General features: G+C 35.6%; 1 protein-coding gene across 1 annotated transcript in view; it reads right to left on the minus strand.

Annotated features, from left to right (window-relative positions):
* Positions 1–15,980: 15,980 nt before the first annotated feature.
* Positions 15,981–27,906, minus strand: part of LOC148642140 (uncharacterized) — a 223,522-nt gene continuing 211,596 nt past the window's right edge. Inside the window, exon 5 of the mRNA XM_088616739.1 lies at positions 15,981–16,093. Coding sequence (XP_088472865.1) covers positions 15,981–16,093 — 113 coding nt within the window. The remainder of the gene's footprint in view (positions 16,094–27,906) is intronic.

Here is a 27,906-nt window from a genome sequence, read left to right on the forward strand (position 1 = left end):
AAGTTTATAATATTTGCATATTTTGAAATATTTCATTTCATACCACATTTCATTGTCCTCATGTCATTGTATTAGTAATCATTTAGCATTGCATTATTTCCTTTTATACAAGCAACAGGCAGCAAACAAGGGGCTTTGGAACTCACAAAGAGGTTTAGCTGGATTCTTCCTGACATTGAGAATCTGTGGCATCAGTACATGATTTGATGCAATTGCTCCTCTTTAAATGATCCAGAAGGCTGTTGACAAGAGAGGTGACATTTGCTGCTTGTGCTCCAGGGTGTACTTTGTCAAAGTGGAGCAACAGGTGACAAGCACTGTGTCCAAAGAATTGGCTGTGATGTACTTCGTATTGATAAGCCATCCCTTTCAACCCAAATAAATATTATACTGCAGTCTGCAAAGCACGTGGTTTCATCAGGCCTCACAGACTCTAAAATTATTTAAAAATGGACTGCCTTGTGCCAGTAACAATATTGAAGTTCATCAATACAACACAGCATAACTTACGAAAAAATATTTAAAAATTAGATAAACTACAAGTGGGTTTTAAATTAAGTCCCAAATATTATTCAAAAGAATAGAACCCCTGTATTAATTCTAATCTCCATTCACGTTACTTTGACTCAAATGTTTTGCAATGCTGATATTATTGGGTGCTGTAATAAGACATTGTAGTCTACATATTATTGGTTTTTAAGTCACATGCTGCCTGTTTTTCTACAATGATGGAATCTTTTCAAGTTATGAAATGGTAATAATGTATAAGATGTATAATCAAAGCATACAGAATGTTGCTGAATATGCAAATATCAATTTCTTTATTAATTACAGTGATTTGTGAAGGACTGGAGACTTCCTTAAGAGTAAATCACATTCTCCGTGCTTGTTTAGAATAACATAAATGGATGGCATAGTACTGAAAAACGGAATATACAAAAGGAAGGCCACTCTCACACCGATAGTCAAAAATCAGTTTTGCTTCAAACTCTAAGACAACTCAAAAAGTGTCTAAATGGAGTGTTCAGACTAATACATGTGTCTACTGCAATATTAAAAGAAGATCATCCAAAGCTTCTAGTGGCTCAGAAAACATCAGATAAAAACTGATGATTTGCTAAAAACATCACAATACACTATTGATTATGTTTTGCATTGCTTCTAGCTCATCACATTTTAAGCTGTCAGAAAAAAATAACAGTCTGCAGATTCAAAGCTTAAAAGCAACACCCCTAAAATAGAGCATGATCAAACAGCCTCATATCTGTTTTTTATACACTTTTAATTTTCTTTAAATGTTAGTTTTGTGTGTTTGAAGTTAACAAAACATAGCTTTAGGGTTAAAAATGCATTAACATAAATGTACCAACAGGAAAATCAATATCATTTAAAGATTGTAGATGCCAGTGTTATTTACATGCATTAGGTATCTCTATTAGTTTAACAAAGTCAATGGTCTTTCAGTCCAGAACACTAAAAAAAGTTCTACTGCTGATTCTGAAATATTTGTCAGTAGCTTTAGTTAGTTTCCATAGTTTCCTTGGACAATTTAATCAAAAATGAATGGGGTGTTTTTTGATGTATGAACAGCCCTTATTCTTGTGTCACTAAAACAAAGATTTGCATGACAGAAGCATGTAGTGGCTTTCAATACTTTCCACTTGACCTGTTTCTAAAGGAGTCATCTGCACCACAAAGTACAGTTCTTGATGCCTAATTTAGCAATCACAGTTGTTTAGCAATGCACCCTAGTTAGTACTTAGGAGGAAAGAGGTCACTGTGCTCAATTTCATTTACAGATACTAAGGAAAAGCTATGTGAAAATATTTTTTAATGTGTTTACTTAACATTAGTTAGCCCATTATCCAACTGGCACACAACACCATAAGCAAGAATTTTATCAGTATTTAAAAGTCCATTTCTTCTGTTACATTAATCCTACTCACACTTCCCACACAGTGTAGATGGCTGAAGATAGTTACATGATGAAAACGCTTTTGAAACCACTGGATTGCCATTTACAATCTGTTTTCCATTAAATAAGAGCTGGGAATGAGTTTAAAATCAATTGTCTGATCTTTACAGCTTAAATGGAATAAGATTTTTTAAAGCACAGAAACATTCTGCAAATAGCTGCTAAACTGAAATTTAGTGTGATCACACATTATCAGGCTGATTTTCCAGAAACTGTAGGAGCTAAGTGAAAAGATCAGTACACTGCATGGCTGTGTACTCCTTTTCAATTTTGCATATTCTCCATATAAATGTGCCATCTGTTGAATTGGCATTTAATTTGACATCTTTGGAGACTGGCACTTACAGTACTTGCCTCGCAAGAAGACTTGTCTTCCTTTGTTGTCTGGTGTAATTTTCTTCCCTGAAGCACCCCAGTCACACACGACCTTTTTTAATTAACACCAGACCTGAGAATACTTGGTTATTATTGGAAGCTGAAAGCAGTATCATTTTATCCTATTGTCACTTTCAAATTTGCACCATTCAACGGGTCATTGAACCAAATTGGATTATTTTCCCATCACATAATTGTACCCATTAAGCTGTAACCAGCTAAACTTAATTCAATAGATTCCAAGTCGAGGTTTGTGACACAGCATAATATAACCTAGAATGACCGTCTTTAGGGGAAGAAGTTCACTTTTTAAGGAATTTCTCCCTTCCCAAAGGAAGATCAAATTCCTTTCAAACAAAATACAATAGTACAAGTAATAGGTTTATTCCATGCTGAAAAAAAGAAGAAAGAGAACACAACGTTTCGGCCGTGGAGCCTTCTTCAGGTGTAAGAGAGACAGGGCAGGGTCTCTGCTTTCAATGCAGTTCTCCTAGTTGTATGTATGAGTGCTTATCTCTGCTGAGAGCACGAAGAAATTAAAGAGTCCTATTCTTCCTGCTTTTGAAATTAGACTACAATAGTCACCTTCCTAATCTTTCACAAAGGAGGGGCTGTGTCACACCTCTGCAGCCAGAGGGGGCTACTACTCTGTCCTGTCCCTAGTTTCCTGTGCTTTGTTGTCCTTCCGGTGTCTCTCTCTCTGGGGCTATATATTTCCGGGTCACCGATTCTCCTTCGCTCAGCATTGATGTTCGGATGTCCTGAGACCCGTCTAGGATCCAGGTCGCCCCATGTCCGCAGCCTGAGGGCATTGGTTTCTATACGACTCCTGAACTGCTGAGCCTGGGCTAATCCCCCATTCCGCCACAACGCATATGGGTCTTCTTCCGCTCTCCTGCCTCTCCACGGTTCGCCCCTTCCGATATCCGTGACAGGCTCTCCACTTCATTGTGAAAAGGCAAATGTGATGCTCCATCAGATCATTCCATGCATGTTTCAGTGGCATTTGGAGTGTCAGATCCATCTCCCCTCGTATTGACAATCCATCTGGTGAGCTACTTTGCCCAGACTTGTAAATCGACACAGACACTGATTTAATTTGTTTTACCCTAATTACAAAGATTATCATTGTCTTCCTAAGAGAATGCAGACACATTGAGAATGAAATCAATGCTCCCAATCATTCATTACATAACAAAGTCAGAGCAGAACAAAGAACAAGAGAAATGTAATCTTTTGCCTTATGTTTGGCAAGTTTCAGTTTTAGGTAAACCTGGCTGGTTTTTGCTGGGCATTTACTAGCTTGGCAGATCATTACTGGCAAGAAAGAAAAGTCCTGCTGCTCATCCTCTGACCTTCAAAAGTCTAATTTCAAAAGCAGGAAGAAAAGGACTCTTTAATTTCTTTGTGCTCTCAGCAGAGATAAGCACTCATACATACAACTAGGAGAACTGCATTGAAAGCAGACCTTTGAGTGCCTTTTTAAACTCATTCAATTAAGTATTTGTCTTCAAACACTGCTGTCAAAAAACATTATTGGGTATTTGTGTATTTGAAAATATTATCTTTATAGGGACATTACAGAACACTAACTCATACAGGCTCAATATCACAGTCTTTGTACCATGTACACCATCATGCTACTCTTACAAAGATAATATATTAAAGTCCACTTCAACCTGCAAAGTACTCTTTCATCTTTCTTTCTGCAGAAAAAACTATCTAAAAGGATGTATTTCTCTTACAGAGTGTCTTTCAAAATTGCCAGAACCTTCACTAGTCTCAGCACATACAGTACAGTAATATCACATACTGTAGGTTTGAATTGGCATTTGGTAGAAAATAATATTTGTTTTACTTTTGTGGCAGTAATAATACAGTTTTTTCCTGCAGGTTATATCACAAAAATGTTTCAATTTTTCTTCAGTATTGTGGACAATTTAATTCTATCTATTTTAATATCTTCAGCACAAAAGTCAGAACTCTCACAATACTCATACTGTATATATACAGTATAGAGACAGATAGTGAGAGTGTCAGTAAATGTTAAATACAGATATGTACACAGCTCCAAAGAAGAAGAACTTAGAAAGAAGGAAAACACAAGTTACAGATACCATAGTACAAAGAAAGTTCTGGTATAGTAACGTCACAAAAATAAAGGTAGACTGGGATAAGAGGTTGAGTCACAGGGAACGATTCATCCAGCAGTAGGTTAAGAAATTATTATGGTATTATATATACTGTACAGTACAGTATGTACAGTATATATATATAGAAAGCTACAATGTTTATGAATAAGGGGAAACCACTTATCCCTGTATCTCATTTGGTATTAAACACATAATTGATCTGAGGATCTAATGGTTTCAGATTCACCAAAAGGGCTCGGTAGCTTTTTCCAGACTATCAACCCTTTGTGTTAAAAAAACAGCTTGCTGTTGTCAATTTAAAATGTTCTTCCTAATAGTTTCTTGTGTGTGTCAGGTTGCTTTTGTAATAAAAAGGCAGAGTTCATCATACTTCATATACATGTAATAAACCTTACTATTTACTGAAGGAACAAAGTCTTCATTGATACAGAGAGTAAACACCAGCTCGGAGAAAATCATTAGTGCCGCAGATTGATAAGAACTGAGTTCTAGAAATGAAGGAAACATAATTTAACGAATCACAGCTGTGAGTAATCAGGACAGCACCACCAGCCTGGCATGTTGGCACTGTAATTAAAATCTAGAATTGTTATTTTTCTTTGTAAAAAGGTTAATGATTTCTTGTACATGAGCTGCTTTGTCATTTAAAATCTATTATCAGAATGAGTTTTAATCCATAGGTGGTGCTTGCCCAGCTAGGCATCAGCCTGAGTTTCATTAGTAAGGCCCTAATTACAATAATTATTGTCTTCCTCCAGAGGCACTGCATACAGGAGAAAAAATAGAAATCGATAAAGTTGTTCCTAAAAAGTTGACAGAACAGCTTTCTCTAGGTGTAACCTTGACATCGACCTTAACCAGGTCTGTATCTCCTATGAATTGTAGTGAAACATCCCATTTTCCTTTCCATCTGATTTCTTTCTTGAAAGCACAGGAAAGAGTTCAGTGCTTGTTAGTAGGGGGTAAATTCAAAGCTCTCATAATTTTAAATTGAAATCTGGGGATCTCGCTGCTTTCTATACCTCCATCTCCTTGCAATGTTGAGATGTTACATTTATAATTCTATTAATCATCAGAACTATTCTCACTTAGCCATGATCAAATGCATTGTAGAAAGCTTCTCATAAGTTTAGTTATGCACAACAAATAAATCGGACTAACTATGTACAGTATATAAGTCATTAAAATTAATTTCTTATATTTGGACATGTTTTTATCTAGTTTTGGATCAGTGTACAAAGTATCTATTGTAAACCTGACAGTCCAAGCTGTTTAATGTTCAGCATACTATGAGATAAAAAGCTGCCAAATCCTCTTTGCAGTTTACCCATATTACTTAATTAACTCCCTTTGTTCAACTATTTTAGATGAATGCTGTTTGAAAACACAAGCTTCTCTACAGACTTGCAGTCAGTGAAATTTACTCTGAAAAATTACTCTGCTACAAACCTGAAAAACAAAGATAAACAACACAGAAGAGGAAACCTCTGGGGGTATTCTATTGCCCATAACATGCATCAAACTCCATTTTTTACAATTACCAGTTAACTTTTAAAATTATGGCAGAGGCTTGTAATACGCCTAAAGGTCTACTTTTCTTTTTCGTCAGCATCCAGTACTGTTAGATTATTTATTTTTCTTAAATGCAAATTAAAATACCCTGTTGTTTTCAAAATTATTTTGGAACAGTGGACAAATTCATTACATCAGATTCACAGGGAAGTCTTTGAAAGTGTATGGTTTCTATTACAATATAAATAGTATTTGGAGGAGAAAAGTGTGGAGTGCTGGGCCTTACAATGACATTTCTATTTTTCATACAAGAGTCAGTACTCAGAGGAAACACAAGTAGCCGCCAAAATGCTAATGAGTTGAGCAATTACTGAAATAAATGTGATTTCTGCTTTCAAGGCCCATAGAAAAAGGGAAAAAAAGTGCTTTAAGTGAAGAGAAAATTTCTCTTTGCCCCCAATGCATTTAGCTGTTCATAGAGGAAATAAATATTTGTGAACCTCTCGGATCAATTATAAATTAGTTGCTGAAAAATCTTCATATCCATTTGTTTCACTTCATGGAATGAGAAACACATTGGACAATTGTATTGTATTATTTACAATGTGCAAACAGTAGGAAATTAGGAAAGTTCAAATTCTTTGTGCATGTGAAACACCAAACTTGTTATATAGTTATCAGTATTAAAAGCGTAATAAACTGAAGAGTTTGAATAGAAAAAAAAGTATTAAATCAAAATCAGATATGACACTACCCCTACCACTAATTTCCTATGCAAGATAATAAAAATTACTTTTTATTGGAGTTTTACTCCAGTGTCATTTTAACACCAGAGTAATGTGCATGCATCCTGTGCTAAATGAGCAGTTCTTACTAATATATAAGTATGTTTGTGATGGATGCGCTTTATATTTATATATTTAATTCTACGTTATATATTTGTATAATGTAGAATGAAATAGTGCGTTGAGAAATAGACCAATATTTTTTTAGATACAATTATAGACCCCGTATTATCAAGGAGTTCTGAGCATTTGTTGAACTGATTTCTCTGATACAGTGTGGTAATGAAGTAATAACTAGGCAGTGAACGTAGACAGGACAAGCAGATATTTCCTACAAGAAATTACACAAAATACACACAATGTTTTACAGCTACATATAGGTATTTACAGATCTTCATGTAGCAGGGTCCTGCTTCCTAAGGAAACAGAAAACACAGAATTCTCCCTATTCATTAGGCATAAAAACCATATACTGAAAAGGATCAAACCCGAGTCTTATGAAACAAAAGTATCACATTCAGTACTAATTCACTCTATATTAAATGCTAAACAAATGGTAACCTATTTCCCACTATTCAAACTAATGTATTATTAAACAGAAGAGATGTTTTGTTAGCTTAGACGTTAGCAGCAACACAAAATCAGTATTTCCCCAAATATAAGGCAGCAGTCTGTTACTTAAAGCCTAGTCTCCTGTACCTCTTATTGTTCAGGGCACCTGGAAAGATTCTGGTCTCTGTTGAAGAAGGAAACTGTTTTGCCTTACCCTTTTCAACCTATTTTTCTATTTCTTTATGCTCTTTTATCCTGTCTTGTGACCTGCTCTGCATACAGGTATGTCACATTCCCAGTGAAGCCTGTCTTAATGATTCAATGGCATTAAATCAAGTCTAGTCCTAACCATCTTTAGCCATTTTGGCCATTTCTCAAGTGAGATAACAGTCCATACACATGTGCTTCAAGGTTGCCCATTGCTATCTTTTCAGAATAGGGTGCTTTTGATGGGAAGTGTAACATTTGACTACCCTCAAAAAGCGAAAGAAGGAAAACTATCATTTGCCCAAATCTTTGTTATCCATACTTGTCTGAGCAATATACAGTCTTGCATATAGTACATAAAGGATAAATGCTTTAGACATACAGCAATCATCATCACTGAATAAGCACTTCATTTATCATGCACAAATAATGTATAAACGGATGTATAATCTGACTTTTGTGGTGAACTACTTGGCTAAAAGGGACCGCAACCAGAATACGCTGATACAGCAATTTGTGAAAGACCTGTGAATAGCCACACTGCAACTGTCATTACTGAGCTCTTCTATTGGCAGTTGATGTTGTTGTTATTGTTTGGAATGTGAGAATAGACATGTGGGTTTTGTTCCATATATAGAAGTGCTTTAGTCAGAGGAAGTTTAGTTTATGAATATACAGTAGCTTGTACTTGAGAAAACCATGAACCATGGAGCCATTCCTTTTCATTATCGATTAGGGGTGTTATTTTGTGTTCATTGGTCCCCAGCAGCCAACTTCTGGGGACCAACTTTATAAGTACTTTTATTAGGATAGATTTCTGCATCTGGTTTCTTTTTTTCAGCACATAAACCCCTTTTTTCAGGAAACATATTTTGATTTACACCTACTGAAACAGTTTAATAGCAGGGATAGAAGAAAGGTTAGAAAAGGGGGGATGTCATCATGCCCCTTGTGCTTGTGCTTGCTCAGACATTGTTTAAAAGTTACCAGTGTCAACAGCATGCCTAGAAGCTTGTTCCAGACACCAATGATTCTGGGTAAGCGCTTCCTATTCTCAGTAGTACATGCACTTCCTTTTCATTTTGTCTGAGATACTCATTTCCTTACAGAAGCTGTGAACTGAGAACTGCCATGTTTCAGCCACAGTGATGTCTATGACAAAAAATATCCATACTGTTTTTGCATTTTCTGGAAACTCTGAAGTTCTACATGGTGGGATCATGTAACATATATTTAGCTGTGTTAGTGGAAACTCATTCAAGAGGACAAGTGTGGCTGGAAAAAAAACAATTTCTAGCCTTGATGCTGAATGCACGTATCAATCTTATTTATATATATTTATATCTTTGATTTTCTACATTTACTGTCACAGATTATCTACGTTATTAAAAAAAATAAAATTTTAAAGTTGATGCAATGTGACACACAAAAAAATTAAAAGTTCAAGAAGCTAAATAAATAAAAGTTGTATATCACTTTGAAACATGTTCCAGTCTTTGCCAACCTAAGCTGAAATCTGTCCCACAGGAAATAAAATATGTGCTGTGATAAACAGGATGGGTTCAGAGAGTCAGCATCTGTCTTTTTCCTCCTGTCCCTTCAGTTCCCAAAAGACACACTTTCTCCCAAGGGTGTCTCAAAAGATGAACAGATTTAACACAGATTAAAGAGATCCAATCTATACTGGCATTTTTGCTGCAGAACAGCCAGAATGACGTGTAAAAATCGAATGGCTGCAATCTGTGCTGTGATTTTAGATTTTTCTTTTTTCATTGCACTCTAGAATATTTTCTAAACTAAAGCCTGTTTACATTGACAAAATAATACAGGTAAAATAGACCTGAACAAATTCAAAACTCGAACAACCTGAGATTTCTGTAGGTATTCATAAAAAATAGGGGTGTTTATCCTGATGGCCTAGATAACTTCCATTTTGGCCTAGCACTGTTTGATCACCCTAAATTTCCTCCTTAATTCATTTGTGCAGCACTTTCTCAGTTCTGTACCTGAGCTGCTGTTTAGTGGACAGCCGACACTGAAGGATCACCATGTATCATCCAGATGGGGCCTACAGTGGTGGATGTAATGGGTCTCCTCCTACAGTATATATGAAACATTGTGGCATCCTTGGGATGAAAGTAACCCAGAAATGCGAGTAATTATAAGCATTTTAAAGATAGCATAAAATCATTAAGGATGTCACAAGCAGATTCTTTTTAAGAAAGAAAGGTTAGGTAACTGAAATTCTTGGACTATTTAAAGATGGAATATGTATTCAGCAATCATAAGATTTGCAAAATTAGATTACATCCAAAATGTTCTTTCAGTTACAACTTGCCAACATGTGCATTTAAAATATTTCAGAAGACCAATTAACATAGAATTAAATAATACTGTGTTTCCAAAATCCTAACAAATACATTATTCAACATCTAAATTACAAAAGTGTAAATGTAGTGTTATTTACATTAGCTGAAAGCAATACAATTATACTCATGAGCTTTAGTAACCTCCAGTATGTTACCTATCTTCTAACAGCTATTCAAACAGAAAAAAAATCCAATTACTTCACACTGAGAAACCAACCAGTATTTTTCCATTCTGCTGCTTATCTGTAATTGTTCCACTTTGTATAAAATTGTCAATGTCTCTGTGCTGTCGAACAGCAGTAACTTACATCACGAATGAATTTATGAAGGGGTGTCTGAACAATCCATTTAGAAACCAATGACATTATATGTAAAATTAATTGTTGACAAGTCTGGACCAAAAAACTTGAAACAACACCAGAAGAAGCACATTATTACATATTTCAGAGTTTAATGACTGGACAGGGTGATAGGAGTAGTGGTGAATGCATTTGCAGTTAAAGCAAGCAGGAAGTTGAAGAAAAGCCTATTAACAGAGAACCCTATTCACTCAGCAGTGAAACATGAACCACAGGACACAAGTGGAAACTACAGTACGTGGACATGAGTTTAAATCTCAAATTGGGACACTTCTTACATGCAACGCCCTCAAAATGGAGAGTATGGAAGAAATTATCCAGCCATGTAGATGAAGCCAATACTCTGGCTTCCCTCAAGTTGAATGAGATCCTTGGATCAATATGCTACTACCAAATGGGGTAGAAGGGATACTTGTAACTTTTCTTATGTTATTTTGACTCTCTGTGACCAACTACTGCACATATTTCCACTGTATACATTTTAAAACATTTTTATGATGAATCAGTGACTTCAAGCAGTGTTCTAACAGTAGTCTTAGAAAAGTACAGTTCATACCCCCACACTGACGTAAGGGATGTAATCCCTTGTGTAAGGCCATATGTTTTAAAATGAACAAAAACATTTAACCTGTCCAGGTGCAGAGACTGTTACAGTTATAGTAACACATTACCTATTAAAAATAATTTTACCAAACTTCTCAGCCATTGGTAAAAGTGATCCCTTAAAAACAGAACTTGGAACTGTAGTGGATTACTTTCCCAAATGTCAAGTAACTTTCCCCAGTACTGCTTTATCCTCTAAAAGCGGGGTAGAAGATGATGTCGACTTCCAGAGAACAGAATGCTCAGACAGGATTTTCATTATTTCTGCAAGGCTAGAGCAGGGAAGTTTGAACACCATGTCCTGTTTAAAGCTGTGTTTGACTAGTATCCTCGGCTCAGGAGTAACATTGGCAGAGCTGATGTTCAGATACTAGGTGAGATACCCTGAAGCCATGTTCAAAACCACAAAAGGTCAAACTCCACAGCTGCATACAGGGAATATATATTTTTTTGGCTCACCTAAATTCAGTCAGTCAGCTTGTGACTGCTTTAAGGCCATATGTATCCGTGCACAGCCTTTGATGGATCTGTGTTATTAGGCAGGTAGACAATCATTACTTTGCCAAGCTAATGGGACTTGTCTGAGAGAAAATGTGTTACCAACCCTGAACACCTTTGTTGTGCTGGAATCACTTTGCTGTGTAAGTTTTGTCTCTTTGCCAAAATGCACCTTTTAATGCCCTGAAAATATATTCCTTTTCCAAGCTGTCACCATGGAAAAACTGTATTTGTCTATTTGTCTTCCCTTCATTACCAGTGGCAGAGAGTTCTTCAGTAGTGGAAGAGGTAAACATGAGTTTGGCTGGCTATAGAAAACTCAATTAGATTTCTTGGTGAACATCCTCTAATTAAAGCTTAACATGGATACGTCACCATTTTTGCAATAGCCTTTTACTAGTGGCAATACGGCCAGGAATAAAGAGTGCAATGACTGACAGGAGAGTCGTTAAAAGAAGATGCAAACACCAAAAAACACACTTTTGGTAATCCAATTTGGCATTACAACCATTTGTTTAGTCCAATTTAAACCCAGGCTAAGAAACCCCAATCTAAATCCAAAAATAATACCAGGTTCAGGCTAGAACTCATTAATATACTGTCTTAAAAGGTAGTTTAGTTTAGTTTAGCCTTTAGTTTTGAAAGAAAAGCTTCTAGAGTAAGAGATCCAACTTGTTAAGTAACTAGAGGAATCTAGTCTGTTGCTGGGTTAATTTTCTTTCCTACTGATATCTGGGATTTGGCTAGAGACTGAGATTTGACATTGGTGGTATGCAAGAGATTGATAGCACAAATAAAACAAGACTATTAGCACAGTGGAGTGTTAAAATCCAGAAGCTGGTGTTGGAGCTGCAGGAACTGAGAGGACACTGTAAAATAGGAACTATCAAATCCCACATTCATGGATACACTGATATCTAATGATTCAATTAATGACTACCAGCCATTTTAACTAAATGGACTGAAAAGCCAACCCTTATTTGATTTTTTAAAGCTGTATCTCACTGTTAGGAAACTCACATCCAACCACCAACCAGAAACCACCAATGGAATATTATGCTCACAAAGAAGGGAAATGCTCAGTTGTACTAATTGAAGAACATATGGAGAAGGCAATTCAGCCATTCTCTGAATTCAGTGGCAAATTGATCTAAGGATCTCATCCAGCCTTCTGTTCCATAGGAAGCCAGAATATCAGCATGGGTGAGTTGTCTATTCCAAACTCCAATGACCATTTGTGTAAAAACTGTTCTCAGTATTCAATTTCACTTCCGTCTGATGGTTTGTATTTCACTGTTGAATCAACAACCTGTAAAAAGCTGATTGATAGAAGAAAGCAATGTATTTTTCAAACCGTTTGCTTTCTTCTTTTATATCAACAGATACATATATCGTATGGGTTTCTTTTGCACATACATTACAGAATACATATAATAAATTATAAGTATTATTAATTAAGTGGCTACCTTGAAGGCCAAGTAAGAGAGACATCCAATCTCAATTCTCAAACTTTTCTGGATTTCCTGAGAGATATCCCACCAGTAATTTGCAATCTAACACAGGATCATGAGGCAATGAATGAGACTGCCTACTGTATGTCTTTTTTGCACTGAGGACACAGTGAAGAGAAATATATTCTGAGTTTCCTGAACTGGGAAATATATGTACTCTGTTTATTATCTTAAGTTGAATGGCTTTTATCCAATTGCAGAGGGTTATTTTTTCAGTATTCTTCCAGACCTCTTCTCCACATCACCACATCTCCTCTGTTCCTTCCATTCAACACATTCCATAGATACTCCACAGGCCCCGAGAACTGGTATTAGAGTAGTTCTTCAGTATATCATAAAAACCAATAATAGAGCTGTCCCCTTTTGTGAGAAAAACATGACTTTCAACAGATGGAAAATGGAAATCTGTGAATAGTGTAGTTTTTTTTCTTTACAAAGTTCCTTATCTGTAAATAGCGGAAAAATCTTGTCTAAGGATGTTGTACAGTACTTCTCGATAATCTGATTAAAGGACATCAGTGTGGAACCATCAAAGGTAGGCACAACGTTATCATCTAGTAGAGCAGTTTATGGCCTTATGCACACGTACTTTACATTGGAATTCTTGATCGTGCTGATCTCTCAGGACATACACAGTACAACAGACAAAACCACACAATGTAGACAACAGGAATCATAAATATGTTGTGGAAAAATAAATAGGTTGTAATGAGACCAAAGAAGCTGTTCTTGAGTCTAGTGTCTAAGTCTAAATTAAGGCCCTAATTAAAAAAACAACTGGGGTATTAAAATGAGTATCGTGGCTAATTAGTGTAAAAGCAGTGCTAAATTTGCCATATTCTCAATTCTATTGGCAATCACTGATCGCTAGATCTGTCATCAAAGTGATGGATAAAATCAATGTTATTAACACCTCTAAGTTACAAACAGTACCAACATGAAAGGCAATTCTGAACACCACTCTTTTAAATCATAGACTGTGTAAACCAGATTTAAGTGGTTTGGTACCACTGATTGAAGAGGTCATCATTAAGTGTACTTTATATGATACATGCACATAAATTAAAAAGAGAAATTGTAATATTCTCCTCTAAAATGACTCTGATGTACTTTTGTACTTTACAACATGTTTCCTATAAAGCCTTCTTAGATATACCACAGACCTATGCCTTAATATCTTTCAGTCGAGGAAACAGATTAAATTGTGGAGCTGATAATTAGAAATGATACATTACACAGTGGCCATTTGCTAACTTTTAAAAATTAACACTTCAGGGTAATTGGTCCATCGTAGCCTTAATTAGCTGGAAATAAATACAAGGAAAGTGACCGTAAGGGTCTTAATGATGTGGGAATTGTGGTTTCCAATTTCCTAATTAACTTGTTTTAGCTGTAATCAGATTGAATGCTTACTGAGGTTTATCAAAAATAAGTCAAGAGGATTAAGAGCAGCTTTAGTGCAAAAACTTATAGAATCTTGTTTCCTTGAATACCTAATATGAAGAAACCTTTTGGAATGCCTGAAAAGCTATTAAAATCAATATGGATAACTAGTACGTTTGTAATGAAATGAAAAGCTTTTGTAAAGAGTGAATCAGAATAATTCGTCAGAAAGTCTGGCAACACCTTCTGAAACACTCTATACAGCAATCTCCTTTCCTAGACAAATAGGAAAATGATCACAAAGCAGGCATAGTGGAAGAGATGACAAAACTGTTTGGGATTAAGCTGTTCCTTTATTCCTTTAAATTGTTATAGACTATATCCAGAAATGTTGATTGTATTACATTGCAGTGCTTAACTGGTGTCTACACATGTTTTTGTGTATAAATAAGTCTTGATTTAAACTAGTTAAATTTCACTTTTGCTTACATGTCAGGGATAAGAAAGTCATGATATACAGTAATCTAGCATTTGCCAAATGTCTTACTGTTACTCTTTACTTTAAAAAAAGTGATGGGCAATATTATATAGGCTGAAATCCAATTACCTGTATTTTGCATACCAGTGCTTCTGGCAAATGCAGTGTGGGATAAGTAAAACCAAAAGAACACATTAGCAATTTCATAACAGGTCACTGTAACTAACCTTTTTTGTTATATACCTCCAAAGGTCATGGGGCACACAAATCAATTTGCCATTTGAGACGAATTGTACTAAAAAATATGAAAAGCAGACTTTTTTATTAGGAAGATGGATGACTTCTGCATCTCCAGCCCTTGCTGATCTAATTTAATAAGTAATAAGAAATTACAATGCCCCGGTATTGTAGAAAATTGACTTGTGATTAGGGTTTTGATATTAATAAATCCATACAAAATGCTCATAACGTCTTATGAGCAACCTTCATTTCATCAAGAATCAAGCATTGAGAAAGAACTGACTGTTTTTATTCTCAATGCAGAAGAGTAAAATAAGTAGCTGGAAATAATCACAATCTAAAAAACTTACTTGAGCCATGTTTAAGTATATTTTACCGATATACAGTAAAGCAATTTATGAAAATCCTTTACAAAGAATTGTTAAATTATATTCTAAAAGTTCATCTAGTGCTCCAGGCTAGCCATGCTTTATCTATATTTGTAGCAAATATTATACAGAGTATAGCTTATGAATGAGTTTTATTTTGTAATAAAATGATTTTTAAAAATGTGGAGTTCAGAGATACAGTAGGTGGAGACAAGATGGCGATTTGTGTCCTAACCACACTGTCCACAGGGCAAAGAGGAATGACCTGCCATCTTTGGGTCACCTGACCAACTGGTGGAAGCCAATAGCTTCCCAATTGACGGTTCACCTCTGCTATGCAGGGTGCTTGCAAAAGCACCGTTATGTGTTGCACCATAGGGAGAAGGAAGCACAGAGGGAAGAAACTTTCTGAGTTTGGTGTTTGTAAGAATGCTTTGGAGAAGTTTTGAGAGACTTTATCGTAAAGCTAGCAAGCGCATTAGGTCCACAGCCTTATTTATAAACAATACAAGACGTTATTTATTCAGAGCTCAAATAAGAGCTAAGCTGTTTTGTTTTAAACAAACTGTTTTTGTTTCTTTAAACAGCATATAAAAAAGCACTGTTTCTACCTTACTTTATGGCTTCTCGTCTTTTTCCTGAGACTTTCCCATTCAAAGATCCTCTTAAGGCACCCCTGCCCCCGGGTGTTCCAAAGATGATAGTTACTGTATCTTTCAAGGCCTCTACATAGAAAGAAAGAGAAGACAAAACTATTGTACAGGACAGATTCATGACATGAAAGGAAGACAAAACTATTTTATATTACATAGTCACGATCAGATTTAGCCTTGAACCTTAAACACAATGTTGCAAAGCAGTACAGTAAAGAAGACAGCAATAATAGCAATTCTTAACATGTCTCTATGGCAACTGTCTTGAAAGACATGGTCATATTATGGGTAAGAAAAGAACAGTTTGATTGTCTAGGCTGACTGCAGTAAAATCAGTAAAGGTGATCAAAACCGCATTTTGATCTGTCAATGACATACGAATGGAGAAAATCAACTCTACTATTCTGAATACTAAATCTGACAAATTTAAAATTCAGAGAAAATTTCTGAAATCATCCTTTCAGAATGAAGAAAACAGAGAACCTGAGCCAGAGACAGAAATACCATTTTTCATGGTTTACAAACAAATACAATTAAACATAATTGCCTACACAAGGCAATTAAGCATCACTTGTAGTAGGATGTGCCCATGTGCAGTACAAAACTATTCATGGGCATGTACAAGATACAATACATTTCTATTATTATAAATGACAGTTTGACTGTGCTTCAAACAAAGAAGGAATGTATTATACAATCCACAAGAATAGAAGTTAATTCCAAACGGCTATTTCTGCAGCCAAGCATGATCATCAGTAAAAATCTTATCTACGCAAAATGTACTTAACTTGTTAGTGGGTTCCTATATGATGTTTTAAGTCTATTTTTAAGATTGGAACTTCCAGATCCCACAATATTAAATGGAAAGGATGTGAATCGCTGTGCTGTTTGCTAACTTTGCCTTTTCTAGACAGGAGTTCAGGATTCCAATGTGAAATATACAGTATATAGGCAGCCATAGAAATCCATCTCCCTTTCTGGCAAGCAAAATGTGGACATGAATCCATATCCCAAATGAGTTACACACTACTTACCATTAATTGAAACCAATCAGCAACACAATATGTGCAATTGGTATTAATTTTGAATAAATATTAATTAATTTATTCAGCAGAATCACAGGGAAATGCACAGGGAAAAGCCCAACAGGTGTTTTTGTGGGGTCTTCATGCTTCCTCCTGTATGGAATTCTACAAGTTTTACAAGCCAGGGTTATGACTTGATTTTACCCCAATGACAACTGCATTATCTATTTAGTTTGACTTCTCCTTTTCTGAATGATCCCAAGTTTTATTCTGTGCATGTGCTGAATATATATTGATTGGTTTAGGACAAAGCTATCCATCATTTTGGAAATGACTGGAGTCTGTTTTGGACTCTGAAGCTGTGTTTTATGGGTTGATAGATGCTGTATCAGATGTTCCTCATTGATTTTTGGTCCTGTCACAGCCTATAATTTATAGCTGTGATCTTAGCCAACGTTTACTGGCAATTAAGCAAGCTTTCTTTTAAATTGGAAAGTTGGTTAATATGATAACTAAGAGGTCTTAGCATCCTTTTTAAAGCTAAAATACAGAACTATAAAATCAGAACTCTTGGCATGTCGGGTACAACTGCAATCACAGATGGAATTGTTTTTTTTTCTGTTTCAGTGTTGTATTTATACAGTAAGTACTGTAGCTATGGATGTCATTATCTTAAATCACATCTACAAAAATCTGTAATATTGATTAAAACAAGCCAGGCAGCTTTTGAAACAGTTATAGATTGTAATTTTAAAAAATCATGTTAAATCTGCAACCAAAAAAAATAAATGAAAGAAGTGACATAGCACCGAGGGTGAAAAACAAAGCATTGTGTCAAATAGCAGAAAACCTGTATAATTGAACCACTCTTGAAAAGCACTGTGAAAAGAAGGCTAAATTTAAAATGTAATTGTTCACAAGAAAACACAATACACAGAGGATGTATCTGAGTTTCATAGCGTTCAGTAACCTTAACATTGAAGCGGGAACACTAACACTGGAGTTACAGGATGAAAGCTCAAATAAACTTTTTGTTTTGCTAGCAAATTAACACATGGTTAGCGAAAGGGAATTGCAAGTGCTCACACAATCATCTCTGTTAGAAGAATAAGGGATATCCAAAATCAATGTATAATATACATTGAGACCAGTCTAGTGAGGAGTACATCATTTAATATCTTAGAATGAATTCGTCTTCTGACTGCTCCGCTCAATACATTTGCACCTCATGAGTATTCTGTCAGTCAAAACAGTAAACGATAATTTGCAACCAACTAAGCAATAGTAAATAAAAAAAATCTCTCACCTCTCACGGGAAAGAAAAACAAGTGTTACTGGGGTGTCTTTTTACTTTTTGATTTGATCAACCTCAGTATTAGATTACAGTACTTCACAGTGTAACAGACCCCTAAGTCTGACTAAACCATCAGGAGCCTAAACCATACTCCTGATTGCAATCCCAGGGGTGAGGGTATCTGATAATGCTTATACCTGTTTATAACAACATTAAATACATATTAATAGTGGTACAGCTATTGAAGTGGTCACTGATGTGTCTCAGGATCTGGAAACAATGATATAAGACTGTGGTGTTTGCAGAGCCGCACAGTAGGTGTCCTGAGAGACAATAGATCGAAAGGAATCACCTAGCTTGCCTCAGTTAATGTTAATTATGTTCTTGGTGAATCATTCTTCAGAGTCTTCATCAGTGGGAAACCCAGAATAAAAGACAATACGAAGCAGGAACTAGAGAGGTAGAGAAACACATAAGGAAGGGAGGCAGAAAAGAAGTGCATGCCAGGCAAGAGGAATTAAAGACCGGATTCTAACTATGTATTTGGACCTTGTTTAAGAGAGCTTGCTGTCTGTTATTTTAGGAAATTCTGATTTCCTTTATAAAGAATCCCCAGGTTATAAACTTTCCTGGTTAGTGGATGCATTTTTTAGAATAGGGAGACAGGTTCCAGATTTATAGGAAGAGAGATTTATATTCTCTCGGTTATATTCTGTTTTTATATTGTATGTTGTGCTGTGTGATGTTTAGTTTGTGTTATTGATAATAAATGTTTATTTTAGTTTAACTCTGATTTTTTACTTCTTCAATAGAGCTTTGCCACAGAACAAAGAACTCAGGTTACTATAATTATACCAGCTGCTTGGATATATTCAACAACAGGATATTACAGACATTTAGATTATGATCCTAAAACAAACTGATTAAAACGATGTCAAAATATTTCAAAGTGTATGTGGAATGAATTCAAGTTTCTTTTCAATTAGAGAAAATTATTTTCAATGCTTGTCAAAACTCACACACTGCAACAGCAAATATACCCCACGCAATAAAGACATCCATTTTGCTAATAAAAAAAATCAATTCTACAATAAGTCTTTAAAAGAACAATCAATGACATTAATATAGTTTTTTCTGCATTCATATGATACAGTTATTAATTTATAAAACCTTTGGCAGAGGAGATTAGAAAATATCTTTCATCACGGAAAACAATGAGTGCAATGCAATAATTGTTCAAGTTACACTATAGCAAATTTTTCATTTGTGTGTAGAATTAAGTATGCTGTCTTTAAATGAGCTAGTTCCAGACTGTTATTGTAGTGTTATTCCCTCTTGGCTATATAAAGTACTAAGATAAGCCTGATAAATATTGTGCTTCTTCAGATGGATTTGTATTTCTTTAATTACTGTAGGTGTTTAATTAGATTTTAAGAATAGACACACAACACTCAAAACTAAGTTAAATATTGATCACTACATCGATTCAAACAAATCTACTATACAACTAATATGGTCAAACTGTATACTGTTTATTCCAAATTTGTTAGTATTGGCATTAATTTCAATAGAAGTAAGCTGCAATTTGACACAGAGTGAAAAAATTGCTATTTCTCATATCTAAAAGCCTTTACTGCTCACCAATATTGCAGAAAAGCACAAACATGAGACAATAATCCCTAAATCCAAAGCCTGGAAAAATCAAAACACTGAGTCACTTCCCAGGCATAAACTATAAAGCAAGTTCTATTTGTGTCTACCATGAAGAAGGAAGAAGCTTTTCTCCAATACCCCAGTCTCAAGTATTGGTTTTGTAATTGACACATGGCAGGTTCATGGAATTTTTGATTTAATCCAATCCTCTACCTGATGCCAACTCCATATTCACTATGGTAAGTAAATTTCTTTAAAAATATCAGCTACATGATTAGAACAATTCAATGAAACCTACAGATGTGAAACAGGCATATTTCTACAGTGTCAGCAGTCTTAGAAGGACTTCTACCAGAACAGAAGTGTACAATTTTAGAAGGTTCACATAAGTAAAACCCATATTGTTTTGTGACTCCAACACCCTTTGAGAAGTCTGTCCAGAAGTAATGTTATTAGTAGCCATACAACGTCAAAGTTTTGGACAGGGTCTCTAACCCTTGGTCCTGTCTGTCTTTTATATCATACTAAATATCCTATTTATAAAGCTTCTAATTAAGCAAGTAATTGGTTTATTTAGCAGGACTCAGATCCTTGAGGGATGAAAAGCATTCAGATTTGTGCTCTAAATGATTTCAAAGTTATTTTATTTAACACATCTACTGGGAAGTAATCAAATTGAAATTGTTGATATGAAAGAAATTGACAGTTTAATGAATTCCCACACTACAAATCCTGCTGGATTAAGGCTCTTCAGGGCCAGGACTAAAGACTCCTGTTGTAGCTGTTCCACGTGAGATGGAGCAGTGGTTTATTAAACTTATTTTTAAATGCTTTATTTAACTAGTTAAGCCAATTCAGAATAGAATGCACTCTTCTCTCCAACAAGAGGGCCGGTGAGTACTGTTTTATACAGCAGGGAATTTACTTGCCAATTTGGGGAAAGTGCCTTGCTCAAGGCTACATCAGTGGTGCCCCAAATAGGATTTGAACCTACAACCTTTTTGGTCTGGAGCCCAGAGTCATAATTGCTATTCCACACTCCTGCTCCCATTGACTGTCAACATGAATTAACATCTCCTAACTGAACAGGAGAATGAACCCATAAACTCGGCATTCTGTCATATTCTGCACTGTGACAGAGTGAACCTGTAATCCTAATTTAAACACTCGCATGCATTGCTCCAATCTTTTGAAATGTTCTTTTTCCTATCTCATTGAAAAAATGAAGATAAATTAAAAAACTAATTTGTTCTTTTATGTTTTTTCCAGTTGTGATTTGTAAAAATCCATTGTTCATCCTTGAAGATTTCCATGATGAAGAACTATGTGACTTCACTGTGTTAAAGCCTCTATTGGTAATTTATTGCACCTAAAGCATTGAGGACATTTAGCTCAGCACCAATCTGGCTAGAAATACTGTATAATGGCAATGTGATATCTCAGATGCTCAGAGAGGCATCCTGTTTGGTTTAATGAGCTGTGGTCTGTTTAGATGGCAGCAAAGTCCCTCTCTTTAATGTGCTCCAGTTACACGACCCCTAACAATCACTGAGGAACAAATTGCTCATGTTGTACTACATATGTAGTCATTTAAACCGGGCCCAGTACAATTCCTCCCGACCACTAACAGTCATGACTGTATGTATTTCTGTGTAGTAATAATTTAAGCAAAAAATAAAAAAGTTCTAATTACTTTAATGGCACATATAAAAAAACTTGACTGCATAAATGCCAAAATGTATTGACATTTCTGCAATAAACTTGTTCAAGAAAAAATGTATTAATAACAACAACAACAACAACAACAACAACAACAACAAAAATAATAATAATAATATCTCCTTACACTTACATAGCACTTTTCTGGACACTCCACATAATAAGAGCAGTTTTGTTTCTTTAACTGCTGAAAATATTCCTCAAACTGAGCACCTCTGCTCATTTCAGAGCCAGTTGTAGGCAGGATGAACTCTGGGCAGATGGAGTGGAGAACAACTTCAACTTGCGGTGCTGCTGTGTATTCTTACCAAACTTGCACTAGTGCTGTGAAAGACTTCTGTCTTGTCTTACAGCAAGTTAAAGCTCTGAGGCAACTAATCAATAATAAAAAAAAACATGAAGTAAACCAAGGAGGTGGTAGATCCTTTCAGAAAAGATCATTTGAACAAACTAAGGTCTGAGGAGAAGATTTACAGCTACATGGAGGGGAATGGGAAAACAAAAAGTTCTCATCTATACATTCTACAGGAGTGGTGCCCTATTCATTGCCTCTTGCTCCTTTGCTTGTATTTGTGATAAAAAGGGCTTAATTTAGTCATTTGAAGCCATAGTTCTGCAGCTCAATCAAACCTTTACCTTGGTCATTCCTTTTCAGAATTTATTTATGCATTTATGATTAGGATTCTCTATAGAATTTAAAAGATGAAAAAACCTCTTAGAGTGTGATCATGCTATGGTTCACTCCCCAGACAACATACTGTATAGTGATCTGGTTAACAACTGACTGAGTGGCTTTCATGACATGCCAAGACATCAAATATCAGGGGTCTCATGCAGTATGCTCAAAATGAGGTTCAAAATGAAGTCGTTACAGATCGAGAAACTCCTTATTGCAAAAGACAGTGCACTCAGGTTTTACATTGTCAGTGATAAACATTAATCTTCTAGGGAAATCATTCTGCATAATTCTTTAACGAAGTTTAAAATAATTCTAATTCATATTACTGTGCTAACAGTCACCATCTCTGACACATTCTAATGCCCCTCACACCTTAAGAATTCCATTATCTGGTTTCATATAGCACTATCACATTTCAGCCTTTAGTCCTTTGTTTCACCCTGGGTGCTCTGCCCACATTGCTGTCTGTCTCTCTGTCATCAGTGAAGTATCTTCTCAGTGCACTAGAGAGTCTAAGTACCTTCTGCAGCAGTTTTATGGGTACTGGAAAATTGTTTAAAAAATTGAAAAGCTTCAACATAACATGATCTCCATGCCTGTTGAATGTTAATGATTGCCTGTCCGCAGCCGCTCCCCACATTCTCAAGAATATGCAGGTGTGACCCTGAACCCCCTTTCTCCTTCCCACACATTTTGATTGCTTTGACTTTGCTTTAAAATTCAGCAGCACTCTTTGCAAAAGCTAAGCTGTGTGTTGTGTGAAAATCAAGGAAACACCCACACAGCCTTTCAGCTATATCATTTACTCAATGTGATATTTCACCCAATATCCACAAGTTTAAACTATACTTTTTTAAACGTTTTATATTTTGAAACATGCATACTGTATATTCAACTGCAATAACTGCAATGTATGTGTCATAAACTGTATATATTTCAGTGGAGAGGAATGCTAAGGTACAGTGCCTTAGAAATACAGATTAATTGCCCGAATCATAAAACTATAACTCCTTAGTACATTGGGCACATTATTCTAACTAACAGGACTAGTCTGAGACAGTTATTAGGCTGGACATCCACCTAATTAAATAGCTTGTCTCAAATTCAGTCTCAAATTGATGCTTTAACTGCAGTTCAGTATCATTGAATGTAGATGAAAACATGAGTGATTCAGTAACATTTACATGACCTTCAAAACCTTCAGGTCTTATTGATTTTTTTAGGTTACTTACACTCGGGCTTTATTCCAGCAGTGACCACAAATAACTAAATACATTTCCCGAATTCTTGGTGAAGCCAGCCTTCCTCGTAAAAAAGAACAGTTCCACTCTTACAAAACAGTTCCGCCTGTTACAAAAAGGCGGATGCACCGGTTGAGTATAAAAAATCAAATGTCACTCATACCTTTGCAAATATTTTCAGAACTAAGGAAGTACAAAAACCAATGAAAAAATAATGGACAATTTAAAAGCAAAACAGTGCATTACTGGGAGAGAAGAGAGAATCTCATTCTCAGTGAGATCCAGCTTTTTCCTGAAGATACACTACGCATAGTAATCAAGGGATGCATTTTCTGTTAGGCCCAAAAGCCTTAAGCCATGTATTATATTTGCAGTAAAATGGAAGAATCATAATGCATTTAGCATTGAATGGATACATTTGGAAACAGGACTCTTTATCAGAATCCCTTTGCATGATGGACGTCTACAGGTGCATATGAAACCATAACTATAAGTCAAAGAAAAAAAAAACAATGGCTTTTTTGTTGAATTTTAAGTTATACATTTTTATCAAGCAATTTTAATTACAAGTAATGTGTTGTTCTTGAGAGATTAAGTACATTTTCAGCATGCTGGGTTTATACGTACAAACCAACATTCAAACTTTGGAAGAGGCTGTGGAGAGCGGGTACTATTCACCCTGAAGCAAATTTACTTTGCTGACCTCATTTTTCTCAGTCTTCTGCTATGGCATCTCAGACTAGAAACCACCAAATAATTAGGTTCAATTTCCGATAACTGCTACTTTCATTGTCCCTGAATTAAATAAGCATAGGATTAGAGTGTTTCCAGTCGACCACTTCCAATTTGTTTGAGCTTCTGAGAAGTTAATTGCAATTGGCTTTTGGAATTTTTTAAATCCATTTCATTATTACAGATAGGGAAGGAATGGTGCTAGATTTACAAGACTGTTTACCAGTTCATTCCCTGAAGACATTTGCAACTCCCATATTAACTAGATTTAAAATTCTAATTTTTTATTAACATGAAATGAGACTATTTCAGAAATGAGCCTTTCTATCTGTAAGTCTAAAAGCCAAGGATTAGACTGGTTTGGACTTAAAAGTATAGTAGAACTTAAAAGGCCCTTCAAAAACGTTCATATGTTTTATTATTTTCTGGGCCCGATTCCAGCCTGGGAATGTGATGGACTTATGTCTCATTTGGGATATCCTGTATCCTGCCTTGTGCCCATTGTCTGCATGGGCTTGGTTCTGGTTCACAGCAAACCTGTATTGGACTAAGCAAAGTCGATGAATGAAGGTTTTATTGTTAAACCTTAATTAAGGGATCTCCAACCTTGTTCCTCCAATTATCCAATCCAATTATTCTTAGTAGTTTCCCTAAATCACCTGTTACATAGGAACAAGCAATTGATTAATTTTCTGACTTTTGTCAGAATGATCTCCAAAGTACTTAATTGAACACACCACTTAATTTAATTAAGTACTTAATTGAACTTATTTTTTAACTGATCATAGTGACATTGTTCCAGGCCTTTAGAAACTTTGAATTTACAGGTTAAAACCTGCTGGACGGGGGCTCTCCAGGATCCGGGTGGGAGGCTGCTACCTTTTTTACACTTTTTTAACTTTAAGGTATATGAAATGCTGGTGAAGAAGTTGTCTGGTTTGACTTACCTTCTTTCATAAAGACCATATTTCCCCCCTGCAGTACTTTCATAGAAATGTAAATTGATTTAGCTTTGAAATTGATGTACATTTGATTGGGAAAAATGAAAGTCAGTTAAATCAATTGCAGGTTTTGTTTTTCATAGAGTAGAACCACACTGCAGTTAACCTGTAAAGATTGTAATGAAAAATTGAAAATGGTAGCTGATTTGGGTTTACATATAAAACCACAGTTGCATAGATATCCTATGTACAGTAATGTTTATTTCCCGATTTCAGTCTTTTTGTATCACTAGAGTAAAGCTACACTTTATTAAGTTATCATTAGGAAATTAAAGATCTGCACTGATCAGTGTCTGTGAAACAAGCAACGGACATCAATCTCAAAACTATTAATTCTGGCAATCAATAATAAAAGCAGTACTAAACCAGTTTTGACAGGGCTTTAGAACTGGTTACTGTTTACTGCTCTTGTGTAAAACCTGCTGGTGTCTCGTGCTATATGTTCCTCAAGGTAACCTAATGTACAGTATTAATGTCTCTAAGAACTGCTGCAGAGTTTGTGAACAGCTGCTTGACAATGCTATAATGCTTCTTCTTTAAAAATTAATAAGAGATTTGTTTTGTTTCTCACTCCATGCTGTCATGAGGGATGCTAGCTTGAATGTCACTTATTTCTTACAAAATAAAAAAAGAAACATAGAATATTTTTCAATTATTTCATTTTTTATTTATCTAGACAGCTTTTACTTGCCTTGTCTCGTTAAACCTGAGGCTCTACACTGACCATATCAGTGCAAAGCGTTAGGCTCCTTCTGCTTTTTTAAATGAACTTAGAAGAGTCTTGCGCATGATGAACCAACAAGGGACTTTGAGGTCAATACAACTAAACTAATATTCATACATTTTTAATAACTGACAACAACAGAATAACAGAAACTAGAGATAATGCAAGCAAGAGTGAAAAGTTGTATGCCTAAAATAATCCAGAGAATGAAAAAGAAGTAAAAAAACACGGAGCACAACCAACAACAATTATTGTTGTTATACTGAGGATCTTGGTGTTTCTTTATGTTATGCTTATCATAAGGATAGCATATCCTATAGTACAGTGTCCACTGTATCCTTACTGGGGCATTGGTTTGGAAGTTCTGCTCTAGAGGGAAAAGCACAACCTGTTGCACCACCAACACCCTTTTCAATGGCACACCAGTCTTCCAAGTAATGACACATCACTAAACACAGAAAGAAAAATGGTTTTGAGATGAACCAACAAAATACCGAACTGGCTCTCCCGAGACACAATTATGACCAAGGGGAACAGCTTATTTAGAATGGCAAAATGAAATCAACAATTTTGCAGGATCAAGATTGGTGCCAGTTTGTGGAAGTCCCTTGAATGGGACTTCATCCAGCATGTATTCCACAAGGCATTAAAATATTTGCAACCTAGTTCCATCCCACTGCTCTAGCAGAATCATCTTCAGTTGAGGATGTGATGATTGGAAATGGGTACTGTATGTGAGATTGAAACATATATTCTTCTGGCTTCAATGGATGTACAGTAGCAGGGGACTGAAACCTGGGGATTGCTTTACCCAAGAAAAGGTAACGCTGAGGTACCCACCACACATTGTCTACCACTGAGAGAGTCTATTAACTTGATTGGGAGTGTTTCTAATATTCTGGCCAATAACCTAATATATGTTACCTGACAGTCTATGTGTGAGATGCCTGACTTGGGTGTGATTTTCTATGTCCATTATTTGTTGAAACATAGGATCTACAGACATCAACTTTTTGATTTATTATCCTGTTTTATTATTTTTTAATGTTAAAACATTTCACCAGCTGCAGTGCAACTATATCCTCAAGTCAAATAGATCATGGCAATTAAAATTCTCCCACTTTTGCCTTGTACTGACATCTATTCCTAAAGGAGTTTTAAAAAGCTATAAGGACTCGGTACTTGCTTTAGGCAAGCTGTGATAAACAATTCACAGCACATTTTAAGAGGTGAAAACCCAAAAAGTCACACAAGAGGCAGAAAAGAAAACAGAAATGTTATAACAGAGTACAGAGGTTAGAATTATAACTTGTACTTGGCATCAATTCCAGTGTTCCTGCAACAAGAAACACTACATTTGAGAGGTAAACTGAGAATATGCAGAAAGTAATGGGTCTAGTTTGAGCAAGATAGGTCAATGTTTAGTTTTCAAGGATAAAGGTTTAACATTACATACTTAATTTAGAAGTTAATTCATACTAGCAGAAACCATGAAAGCATATCTAATCACTGTGCTGGATATGACTCACAGGAAAAACTTTCTTTATATTTATGATTTTAGCACATTTTGTTAAACCTTGGGATTCTGCAACAATACAATTGATGAAAAGGTGACATTATAAACGGAAAAATGACATTCCATTTGTTGAGTTTACAACATCTTAAGGACTTATTAGAGGCAATGCATGTACTGTATATTGAACTTCATATGTATCTCATTTGGAAGTTGAAAAATGCTTTGACCTTTGCTAACCTTGTTTTTACAATTAGGGAAGATTTCTAATCCTGTTTTTGTAAAGTAGTTTGACAAAGATCTG

This window comes from Lepisosteus platostomus, chromosome 23 (genome assembly GCF_059453375.1).
Source record: "Lepisosteus platostomus isolate fLepPlt1 chromosome 23, fLepPlt1.hap1, whole genome shotgun sequence".
NCBI lineage: Eukaryota > Metazoa > Chordata > Actinopteri > Semionotiformes > Lepisosteidae > Lepisosteus > Lepisosteus platostomus.